This window comes from Protomyctophum parallelum (assembly GCF_964188405.1).
Source record: "Protomyctophum parallelum genome assembly, chromosome: 6".
Lineage (NCBI taxonomy): Eukaryota > Metazoa > Chordata > Actinopteri > Myctophiformes > Myctophidae > Protomyctophum > Protomyctophum parallelum.
In genome coordinates this window covers 20,929,971-20,943,127 of record NC_139701.1, presented here as the reverse complement: position 1 = coordinate 20,943,127, position 13,157 = coordinate 20,929,971, and the positions used below count along the sequence as shown (strand labels likewise).

General features: G+C 41.3%; 1 protein-coding gene across 1 annotated transcript in view; it reads left to right on the top strand.

The window, feature by feature from the left end:
• Positions 1-13,157, top strand: part of LOC310860914 (gamma-aminobutyric acid receptor subunit gamma-3-like) — a gene marked incomplete at both ends in the record, with an annotated part of 114,214 nt that overhangs the window by 29,113 nt on the left and 71,944 nt on the right. Inside the window, one exon of the mRNA XM_083768104.1 lies at positions 9,975-10,042. Within this exon, the coding sequence (XP_083624230.1) occupies positions 9,975-10,042 (68 nt within the window). The remainder of the gene's footprint in view (positions 1-9,974; positions 10,043-13,157) is intronic.

Sequence of the window (13,157 nt, the reverse complement as noted above, 5' to 3'; positions counted from 1 at the left end):
AATATGATTGGTTGTGTTTGCACGCCCACACGGTGATAGACAGACGGTCCCATCCAATCATCTACCAAGTATCTTGAAAAAAAGGAACAGCCCCGTCATCGAATTTGCTTCCGCGATCCCAGATCCCAATAAGCTGTGAAACAAATTTGTGTAGCAAGCTTCTTGGATCTGGCAGCGTCAGGTTAAGGTTACTCCTGGTGAGATTGAGAAATAAATAATACAAGAGAATGACAGCTTGGCACGTGTGATAGAATGCAGCCTTGTAACAAACTTGTACGTTTTATTTTTGTAGAAGAGCCAAACTAATATTATTTAATGCGGTTTGCTTTGATTGAATAATTGATTGAACACATACGTTGTACAATGATTTGATTTGGGTGTGTTCTAAATAAAGTGTTGATTATCGTGTATTAATCTAATTATAGTAAACTAATACTATTAAAAAGGATAAAGATGAAGGGAAAATATACCTGTTTATAATGTTTCAAGTTTACACATACAAACAATTGGACCCATATTATACATGTGTCCACCACTGTACGGTATGACCAGGCCATGCTGACCAACTCATCATAGTGGCCAGTGGAGTAACAAAACATGACATTATCAAATTTGTGCATATCACATTAAAAGAAAAGCTAAAAGAATCACCATACCCAGGTGATATTTCTTGTCAGCAGTTGGAAATATTCCAGCTATATGAGTTGATGAACCAGTAAGGTGTTCAGGCTTCATTTTCAAGGAGAAAGGTATACAAACTAACTGGCCCAGTGGAACGATGACTGCTGTTGTTGAAGTGGAGAAATGCCACAAAGTTTCACAACTTACATCTTACTAATTATGCGTGTATATCCATGCATGTCAAAATATAATAAATACTTTGCATATCGTACACACGCTGAAATCCTTTCAGTTCGTAAAGTTCACAGAAAGGAACTTTCTCAATCCATTCCGTACACACACTGAAATCCTTTCAGTTCGTAAAGTTCACAGAAAGGAACTTTCTCAATCCATTCCAACACTAATTGGGCCAAACTCGGTGTAGGAGCCGATCTACTATAGGCCATCACATCATGTATGTGCCATCATGCCATGTCTAACATTCCTGTTAGTGTGCTTTGTCACCCTCTACAGACAGGGCAGAGAGGACATAAATGACCTGGCCATCAGAGGGCCAGGTGTTGTTGATTGGAGGTTCACAGTTTTTTACGTCTGGTTTTTGTTCTACACCTCCTTCTATTCTCAGTTACAGTTATATGCTAAAAGTATCTTTATTTTTGTTTTCAAATAAACCTTTTGAGTTCAACTTTAATTCTTCGCCTGGACATTCCTCATTTCCCTTTTTTGGTCAAGTTTGCTGTACAAAGCCAGTCAGTTGGAAAAAGGTACTCTCAGTCAACCACCACAAAGAACAAAAGGTCTCTACACTCGGAGCCAAACTTTACTCAGCGCAGAGTTCTTTCTTTTGTCTGGAAGCTGAGCAGCATGCAAATGAGTCGCGTTTAAACTCCATTGGTGATCGGTAACATGGAATGTTCATGTCTCACCCATCTTGCTTATTGTTCATTTACAAAGACTAACAGGTCAATTTAGTACATCATTATGGTTAATTATCTTACCCGTTCTAATATATGAACACCAAATGATGTACAGTGAGTAATGCGATTTAATAGATCATTATCTGGTCTCAGAGGCCTGTCAGGCAAGTATATAGTACAGGAATGGTGCATTTCTGGGGAAATTGCAACGTGTGGTTGCCTCGATCGTACAGATGCCTTTGGAAATATAAAAAAAGGTTTTTTGCAACAAACATTTATTTTATATTTTTGTGTGCCGATTCTTGTGAGATTTGGACAAAATCTGTAGGTGGAAGTGTGTTTTGAAGAAAATTCTAAATGGTGGAAAATCTTTCGAGACGCAAATGGGCGTGGCCAAAGTATTTTTTCTCTCAGAAACCACAAGGGCTACATTACAACACTTGGAGGGGACAGGGGAGGTTCATTATAGTTATTCAAATTAATGTAATAAATAATTACATCAGTTGGCCTCATGGTGGCGCTATAACAGAACACTTTACATTTCGCTCTTGAACCGTAGGTTGTAAATTCAAAATTCCCTGGATTCCTTGGGTCATGATGACGCATCTTCCTGTATAGGCCACGCCCATTTGCGTCAGGATAGATTTTCCGCTATTTTGAATTTTCTTTAAAACTCACTTTTTGCTCTTCCACCTACAGATTTTGTACAAATCTCACAAAAATCTGTACACATGATCTCTGGACCTATCCAGGCAGACATTTGATAGTATATATCGTCCGACGTAATCGGCTTCCAAAGTTAGTGAGAGGGGCCTATTTTACAAAAAAAAAAATCACAAATCAAACGGAATGTCTAATCCACCCCAAATTTTTATCACATGTTTAGGGCGGTTTAACAAGTCAACGAGTCAAAAGCATGGTTTTTGGGGGATAAATCCCCTCCTAATTACTTACACATGATCATGATCATCCCCTTAGATACTGTAGCATTTCTGTAGACTTAGATAGCATTTGATACAGACTTATAGTGCTATAAGTGCTGTCTTATATGTAGACATCACTATAATTGCATTGTATGTAGTCATAGCACGTCATAGTACATATGTATAGCATAGTATATTATGTATAGTTTATATGTATAGTTTCATTATATAGATATTCCACTGTTACGTTCTTAGCTTACGCATGATAAATGCTTTTTATGTGATGTATTCCCATGCTTTTTTGTTCTGGCTTAATGTAAGTCGCTCTGGATTAAGAGCGTCTGCTAAATGCCTAAATTGTAATCACGGGGTGACTGACTTGACATTGTAATTGCCTAGCAAAATCAGTGGGAGGGAGATATTTCTGAAAGTGATTAAGCACACAATTTCCCCAGAATTTCACCTTTCCTGTACTACTTGACCAAGTGCCTCTGACACCAGACTGATTACACCTCAAAATACACACATCAATAACATGATCTATTAAATTGCATTACTCAAACTGTATACATAATTTGGTGTTCATATATTTGAACAAGTAAGGACTAGTATAGATAATTGCGACCGTATGTCACAGTTTACTATGAAAGCCTGCATCTCCCGTAAGTCACGCCTTTTGTGACACGCTTCATATATGGCCAATAGTAATACAGAATTAATTCCATATGTTGATCTGACCTCATCAAACCCTGCACACTGAAGACACGCTCCATATATGGCCAGTACAGAATTCATAAAGGTAATAGAGCATGCAGAGTCTGCAGCACTGGTAGGAAAAACTCAGCTCCACTGGTTTATTGATTCAACGTTTTGATCACTGGGATCTTCTTCAGGAATCCTGAAGGCTACTACATTCTTAGGTTGTAAGTAAGAAGGGGCCAGAGAAGAGGCTTGGCGTGGATCAGCATTTTACTCTCATGCACAAGACGAGGCATCAGCGGTGAAATGGGTAGTTCTATTAGTCCCCAAGTTAAATTTGCTCAGTTATAATGAACCTGCTCAGTTTCTCCGCTGACCAGCCCAGATCAAAGTGACAGGTCTTGCGTTATATGTCAGGAGCACACAGGGTTCAAATGCATCTGTTGCTGTCCAAAAGAAGAATAGATGGGATCAAACACAATCTGCCTGTGTTCGGTGGAGTGTCTCTGCATGTATTCCTATGGTCTGGCGCGGCAAATGTCAGCAGGGACTAGAGAGTGTTGGGCAGGAGGAGTACAATGAAGGCTCCTCTCTGGCAGGTGAGTCAGTACAATACGATACAACAGCAGTGACAACATTGTAATGTGTATGGGGAGGAATTCATTTGGCATAACTAAATTGGGGAGAAAAAGGTGCATAAGAGAGTGAAAAATAATAGATGGACCAATGATCATTTGGCCATATACTGTACATAACTTTCTGCTTTTCCTATAATTTGAGTTCTTGGTTTTTACTTCAGGTCTTTAATTCTAAGAATAAATAATTGTATTAACATAATTGTCTTTAACGACCTTGATCTCAGGGTTGTTGCACTTGATCCCAGTGTAATCTTTTCTTTCCAAAATATTTATTGTCCATTGTAGAACATTTTGAATTAGACTCCGACTTGTAATACTGTTGTAGAACCTGATATCAATCTATTGGTTTACTAACAACACTGCTGATCCTGTTGAGCTGGGCTTTGATGCTGTTGAAGCATGCACCATAATCCTTCAAAGGGAGGTTAACCACTTTCACCCTGGCATCCCTATTTTGGGCATGTCATTATTGGTGAAAATCTACAAAACTTTAAAAAGAAAATACAAGCTATGAGATCTACAAGCTCAGAACGTGAGGCCATTGCATTACGACACAGAGATTGTCTATTTTCACCATTTATGAACTAGTGGTTAACTTGAGTTCTTCAGTGCATGTCCACGCCACTGATATATTACTAATTGATCTTAAAATTTAGTTTTTACCACCCTAAATAAAATTCATACTTGAGTAAAAATGTCACTTTTTTGAAAATGGAAGATCTACAAGCTCACATCACCACCAGGGACACCAACATGTCCGTACACACCATTATTTATAATGTTCTCATTTTGATCATAACACCCACTTACTGAATGTTAAGTCTTTAGGTTTCCTTATTCTTTCTCATTTAGAATATGTATGACAATTATTTACTATGACACTAAGCACATTAGGAGTCTACTACTAGTACTAGTGGTTCTTTTATTTGCAAAGACCCCCTTAACTCTGAGAGTGTTACGGGTCCATTTGGTTCCATTTGAACACTCAGAGTTACAGACGTGTTGTGGTCATTCAGGACTATCTATTTGTGTTTCTGGTAATATTATTGTCTGCACTCAACAAAAGTCTCAGTGGGACCTTTCCTGTGGTTTCTAAACTGTTGCCTATAGGGCACGCGCTAATAGGCACGGAGTACAGCAGTTTTACATACATCGTAGTCAAGACTGTCAGCAGAGTGGACCAGTTCTCTTTTGGCCACTTAAGTACAGTCGCAAGGCGCTCAAAAGGTATGAAAGAAAGCATCTACTTCTGATTCCCGAAAGGGTGGCAGCTCTATGTGTTTAAACAGGTCTGATTTACCAGTGTGGTGGAGGTAGTGGAGGCTGGCTTACCGTGAGCAGTAGTTGAGGCAGGGGCCACCGCAGTGGATGGCGGAACAAAGGCAGAGGAGGTGGACGGTGCCACAGTTTGGGGAGAGAGTTTGGGGAGAGGACTCCAGTTCCAACTTCCGCAGCCTGACGGCTGTCTCTAGCTGGAATTCCAGCTCCAGCCTGCGGATGGCAACTTTCTGAGCTCTTTCTGCAGCTTCCCTAAGTTCCCTTTTCTCCTCCCACTCTGTCGAGGCGGGCCAAACGCAACTTGAGCTTAGCGCCATCCAGGGACCCTGTTAGGGTCGGAGAGAAAGCCATGGGGCTCCATCTAGTAATTAGTAAAACAAAAGCCTGCCTACCTACGTAACTACTCTAACCAAAACTTAGTTCAAAATACATGTGGGGGAAAACACCCCTTACCTAGTGTGCTTAAAAAGGTTCTACCTACGTGGTGCCTATGTATAGAGGCCTCTGTCTTACCTGTCCCAAGGCAGGGCATATAGTATATAATTTACATTAGTAGTAGAACATTAAAATAAAACATAAGGTTTGCTTCTGGGGTCGATCAAAGGGGGACAAAATGATGCAGCAGGGACAGGGCTACAAACAAACAACTGAACTGAGGTGTAGGCCTACTGGTTGATAGAGTGAGCCCAGGTGGGACTCAGCCTTTTATAGGCAGCAGGTGGTGGCGATTGGATGAGGGTGGAGTCAGGTAACAGGCTGATTGACAGATGAGGTGACTGGGGACTTCAAACCTGCAGAGAATGAGAGAGTGGAGGGAAGGAGAGACAGGGGAGGAATACAGAGCACCTACACCAACTACACTACGTGGCACCTAACATGGAGTAAAAAGTACAATATTAGCCTATGAGATGTAGTGGAGTAGTACTGAAAAATACCAGCACCTTACAAAAGAGGATAATTTAAATGACACCGGTCACTGATCATTTTCAAAATCTTGTTGAGGTCCACTGCTGTAATAAATAGCTCATGTGGATCACATCTAATCATCGAAAGGACCTGCAGTCAGCATCATATGGCAAGGGTTGTTCCCATGATGTCATGGGTTTCTGAATGGCGGTGTTTCGGAATGGGGGTCTGTCACCCTTATCCAGATGGTGTCCAAACCCTGTCCTGCTGGAGAGAGGATGTAATGCTTTTATAGAATGTTTTAGCTACAGTATGTTATTGTTTTTGTTGCTGAAGCTTTAGTAGGTTTTATAGTACTACCATTAACCGTAACCCAGAAAATTATCACACATCCCCATCTTTTCCATAGTGTCCAACAGAACAGGTGCATATAAAGTTTGTCTGCTGCACCCCCCCCCCCCCCCCCCCCCCCCCCATTCACATTTAAATTAAGTCTTCTGAAACTAGTGATGCATAGACCCTTAGACATTTACATGAGCATATGGGAGCAGACAGCACTAGAAAAATGCAGACTTAAACCAACACATTATTATAGGTTTCTGGATGATATATTTGGAATATGGGAACATAGCAAGGAAGAATTCCAGGAATTTATTGATGTTCTAAATAGCCATCATAGATCCATAACGATAACATTTGTGACACACACTGAAAGGATTGACTTTCTTGATGTAACAATCTTCAAGGGCCCAAACTTTAACACAAATGGGAAACTAGACTTAAAAGTATTCTTTAAAGAAACATACACGCCCTATTACACAAAACGTCATTCCACCCGACACACTCCTACACAGGGATAGTCAAATCACAACTACTAAGATTCCATAGGATTTGCACGCAAAGAAGTGATTTCAAAATAGCTTGTAAAACACTATTTAAGGCCCTCAGACTAAGAGGATACACTAGGACATTCCTCCGGAAAGCTCAAAGTACCTTCTTAGAAATAAGAGTGCAGGATCCAGGTCCCAAATTGGCCCTGATAACCAGTTATTCAACACAGAGCACACTAGCCAACAACAGAATAAAAAGGAATTTTGAGAACCGAACGGATGATCTTCTAAAAGATTATAAAATTATATCGGCCTACAGAAAAAACAAAAACCTTAAAGATTACCTAGTACACAGCAAGCTAAAAGAAATCAACACACCAGCACGCCAGGGACCAGAATACTTCAAACCCAAACAATTAGTCAAAAATAGAACTACAAAACGCGTGTTAGAGATTAAACAACAAATAACAACCAGAACCAGCAACTGCATTTACTTAATCACATGTGAAAAATGTGGTTTACAATATGTCGGAGAAACGGGTAAAACAATAGGTACAAGGCTGGGACAACACAGATACAATATTAACAATGGAAAAAAGACAACCACAAGGTTTGTGCAACATTTCATGGCTCACGGCATTGAAGCTCTAAAATGCGCTGGACTTCAACACAATCCCAACTGGACAGTAGGACAAAGACGTTTTAATGAAAAACAGTGGATTAAGAACCTCAACACGGATTTTCCTGGAGGCTTAAACATGCCTAAAATCAGATCTTGAACACAACAAAAACTTAAACTCAGGATTAAACTGGAGAAATCTAAAAATGATTGGATCAGACTTCCTTCGGATACATGGCGAATGCATTTATTCCTTGCATTGTGCCTACACATGTTGCCACCTGCCGTCGCAACATGTGTAGGCACAGTGCACTGAAGTTTTTTAATTCCCCCCCCATTCACATTTAAATTCAGTCTTCTGAAACTAGTGATGCATAGACCCTTAGGCTGCATACCATATTTAACTGATTTGAAAGCATTTCCATTTCAGAAATGTTGAAACTTTCAGAACACCATTGCACATTTAGAGTGCAAAAGAAATGTCCAAATGTCCATAACACGTTTTGGGAGTGCAGCCATCACTACTTGCACTAGTGGGGAGCCATCAAACCCACTTAAACAGGGAGACAGCTACTAGCTTTTCCTGCATACTGCTCCACATTTTCGACGTTTCCAAAAATGTATTTTGGAATGAGACCAGCTTATTATTAGTTCTGTCAGAGACCAGATTGGTATAATTTTCACACCAGCAGTGAAGATCCACGTGCCATGATGGAGAGAGTGAATAGAACCCTACGTTTAATAAATGTCCAGTACACATTCTTGGGCTACTCAATTGCTTAAGTACCGTTTGTCAGGCCTATTGGGACATCAGATCTTGACTGACATTGATAAATAGATGCTGTTCTGGCTGATAACGATGTAGTTGTTTTTGCGGTTTTAAAAGTAAACGTTCTACTGTAGTCTCATCGTGATGAGCAATTCTGATCATTGTGTGTGTGTGTGTGTGTGTGTGTGTGTGTGTGTGTGTGTGTGTGTGTGTGTGTGTGTGTGTGTGTGTGTGTGTCTCGAGTCTAAACCAAACCCATATTTTATTTCATGATGAGAAGAGATGTTCTGACAGTGTATGGTATTTCTCAAACTGAGAAACCGCCTGGAAAAAACAGAAGCTCCTCGGGAGCGGAATACACTGTATACCCGCAGGTCCCAACACAAATCTTGTTGGCACGAGTGGTATTTAAATACCTGTGGTTGGGAACATACAGTCAAAATAAAACCAGTGCCCAAGGCAGACCAATGAAGAGGTGCAGGCAGGCAGAGATATGTTTGGGAGTCCGGTGTTATTTGCAGAGCACAGAATACAGCAGAAGACAAGCAGGAGCCAGGAGGCTGACCACCGTGGTGGCCAGCCCAACTGAACACCATCCTTACATTGAGTCAGAATATATAGGTACATGCACAAACCTGAGGGACAAGCACTGTTATTTAAGGAACCTCCTTGAAGAAACACACACATGATTGACACCTTAACCTGCAGCTTTAGTTGGAAATAGCCTGATAAATCAACATTGGCCAGGTTCTCCTGGAATGCCTGGTGAGACCCTAGGCTAGGGTGTCATGACATAATGTTTAAGCAGATGGTCAACAACTGAAACATGAAGCTTGCACTTAATTAAAAAACTGTCACATAAATGTGAAATAGCAGATAACATGGTCAATCAAAATATACATCAAGCTCTAAGAGATTTCGGAGCAAAATAAAGAGCAGACCTACAGAGCTCAGGGGGACTATATTCAACTAAATGTGAATGTGGAAATAATTATGCTCGGATGATTCTGACCAGATTTCAAAGCACTCTGCTGTTCACACTGTAGAATGCACTAGCTGATATTTAGAATATATACTTATATATACTAAAATTCATCCCATGTATAAACATCCACCTCCATTGTTCTGACCCCAGAGTGGTCAGTGTACACTGTCAGTGCTCACAGAGAGCACTTTTGCGAGCCTCCGGTGACTCTGAATTTCTGAATGTAGAGAGTATCACCGTATTTTCATGACTGAGGACCCATAAAATTGTCACGCACGTGCTTGTTTGTGCGCACACCCGTGGGCGACTAGACCTGGATTGTATGGTGAGCTTTTTTTTCTCCCTCATGAACAGACCTGTCGCTGATCCAGGCGAGAATGCCTGCATCACTCGCTGCCCTTCTGAAATGGCCTTTGATGTATATTTCCGAATACCCTATTAATAGGGGTTTAAGTAGGGTTTAAGTGGTTAAGTCTGCCACAAGGAACCTGAGTGCAAGCATATTGTGCTCCCCCAGCCCCCCCCCCCCCCCCCCCAGCTTGCTGTAGCTGAAGCAGGCATATGTTGAAAGGGACACTTGAGTGATCATTCCCCAATTATTGAAACCCTATACTTACTACTTAGTAGACAGCGGTACCGAGGCCTATAAGTCTTTAGTCTTTATTGGATTCTGAGCAAGACGGTGAACTGATATTGACATCCTTACATGTCTGACGTCTGTGATTTTAAAAGAATAAAATAGAAGAACATCGTATCTCATGTTGTACTCTCTGTCTGTCTCTTTTGCAGATAAACCAACTGTCATAGATGTTGACATATTTGTGAACAGCATTGGGCCTGTGTCGTCAATAAATATGGTAAGTGGATGCAGTCTTTCAAACTTTGGATGTATGAATGAGCTCTTTGCACATTTTCTATTTTGTTGACTTGTCCTTATAGCTGCATGAGCAGACAGGTATCCAAATCATTGTGTCCACATTTTTAATTTGCAACTAGAGAACATCTACATTAATATTCAAGTATAGGGGAAATATCAACTGTCTGGCAGGGAAGCAAGGCTGCACTCTGATAGGTCAACTCTTCCTGACTATTCAAACTTTTGGAGCTTTTTTGACCAAAAAGTTACATTCAACCAGTGCAGTATTTAATCTGTGCTACTGCTACTGTACATGCAAGAACTAACACCAGCGCTGCTGCACTGGGATTCAAAGTAATATGAACCAAATATGTCATTGTGGATATAGTGGTCCTGGTGTGTGTGTGTGTGTGTGTGTGTGTGTTCCAGCAATATTCTGCAAAGAAAGTGTTACCTTATTTTCCTCTTTCCCCTTTATTTGAAGAACAAACACTGGATACTAGGTCCCACAAACCAAATCTAAATTGGTATAAAAGCCAGTGGTCTTGTTATAGTCTGTCATTAAGCCCACCCTTTTACTGCATTGACTCCATTGCTTGCTGTATGTCAAACTTCTAAACCCATCACAGTTACAGCCCGCAAACTAGAGCTCTGATATGTCATACGGATGACATACTGTAGTATGTATGAATTCTTAAACAGACTCTGCTTTAACTATACATGGGAACTGCCTGAATGGTTCAGGTGTTTCAATGCCGAAACACTCCATTATATACCTGAGCTCCCCAGACACCTGACAACCTGTGGTATGAGGCTAAAACCTCCTGTCTGATGGTAAGCAGGATAAGTCCACGTGGGTGAAAGAGCGACAAATACAGGCAAGAGGGGGCACCTAAAAGCTGGATTTATTTGTGTTGAAAATAGCCGTTACAATCTTATAACACGTCATCGCACAATGCATGGTGAGCTTGTAAATCAGCTATCTTTGCCACACTTCACCGGCATCAGTGGTGTGCACAGACATTTAGAGGGGCAGTGTACACTGTACAACATTTTTTTCCCCTTTTTTTCAAAAGGGCACATTGCTGTCCAGAGGGCAAAGGGCAGGTGCTCTACCACCACCTAGTGTCTATCTGTGCACGCCATGTCCGGCATGCAAAGTAAGCCTTAAGCTAAATTCCAATACCCAAAATCTCGGCCACTCGCTCACTCCCACTCGGTCACTCGGGGTCATTCCAGCGTGACCCGGAAATGGTTAACGTTCCGATTGTTAAAGTGCTCCATCGAGGAGGAGAGTGGAGGAGCCGAGTGGGCTCTCCGAGACCACATAGATCGAGTGTACATCAGGTGCAGGCTCGGTGGGGTATTTTGTCTCCTCGCAGCGGATTTCCGCATCACGTGTACATGTTTTTTTCCTTCTCCAGTGACATAAGTCCGCCTCCTCCACATGTGGCACAGAAAACCCGAAACCCTGAAACCCGATACTATGCACTCCCCCCCCCCCCCATCCACTAGCTGCCACTATCCATTTTCGCTGAATGAATAGAGCTTCAGAATGATAAAGTAGCCTATCTAGCCTACTCCTACATATGTGAAAGTGAAAGGACCACAACAAGCCACTGGCTTTATTGCGTTGTGTGATATAAGCATAATAAAAGTAGGATATATAAACAATTTACAATTTACAATTTAGGCATTTAGCAGACGCTCTTAATCCAGAGCGACTTACATTAAGCAAGAACAAAAAAGCATGGGAATACATCACATAAAAACATTTATCATGAAACATGCGTAAGCTAAGAAAGTAACAGTGGAATATCTATATAATGAAACTATACATATAAACTATACATATATACTACTATGCTATACATATGTACTACGTGCTATGACTACATACAATGCAATTATAGTGCTGTCTACATAACATGCTATAAGTCTGTATCAAATGCTATCTAAGTCTACAGAAAGATTGGGAGTGATGCTGCAGTTCTGACTGCAATGGGAAGTGCATTCCACAGTTTTGGAGCCAGAAGGGAGAAGAGTTTGGGACGTGTGGAGCGTTGTCCCGGCGTTTTTAGTGAGGGTATTTCCAGCTTCCCTGCGTTGGCTGATCTGAGTGCGCGGGAGGGTTTGTAGGGTTCGATCATACTTGCAAGATATGGGGGAACCATACCTTTGGTTGCTTTGAATGCCAGCATCAGAGTTTTGTATTCTGTGCGGGCAGCGACCGGGAGCCAGTGGAGGGAGCGGAGCTGGTTGAAGACCAAGCGAGCTGCGGCATTTTGGATCAGCTGGAGAGGCTTAAGTGCACATGCTGGTAGGCCAGTAAGGAGGGAGTTACAATAGTCGAGTTTTGACAAGACCGTTGTCTGGATTAGGAGCTGGGCTGATTCCTGGGTGAGGAACGGTCTAATTCGTCGTATGTTATAGAGTGTGAACCTACAGGATCGAGTGACAGCTGTGATGTGAGTTTTGAACGAGAGCTGACTGTCCAGATTGATTGATTGATTGAAATATTTATTAACAGTTTGTAGAATTACAGTACATTTCAAGCACAAACTCAATACAAAGACTGTTAACTGTGAGTGGACGACCCAGTTAAGCATTACACTTGTTTGTGTCCAGGACAACACCAAGATTCCTGGCTGTTGGGACAGACGTTACCAGGGCGTTGTCTACGGAAATAGTTAGCTCCCGCATAGGGCAGGACTTAGCTGGGAAGAAGAGAAGCTCAGTCTTGTCTGGGTTCAGTTTGAGGTGGTTGGAGGACATCCACTGTGAGATATAATTAGAATAAATTAGGCCGGCTATATTGTGTGCACCTCAAAAGCTATAGTTAATTTATTTCTGTGCATGCCTGAATGCACAGACTGCTGTGAATGACGGTGAAAGAAATTTATTTATTTATATGTGGACTGAACTGAATATGTAAGTCAGAGAGACTATACCTAATTCTTGTTATAGTGTCCGTTATTTGCAAAGACCGTTGGAGGAGGATGACTGTCATGTAAATAGCCTTAATTGCCTTGCACATGTTACCAATACATACACATTGGCCTCGGTTACATGCACAAAATGATGAATTGTCTATTCTGTAGACTGTACGTCTCTGT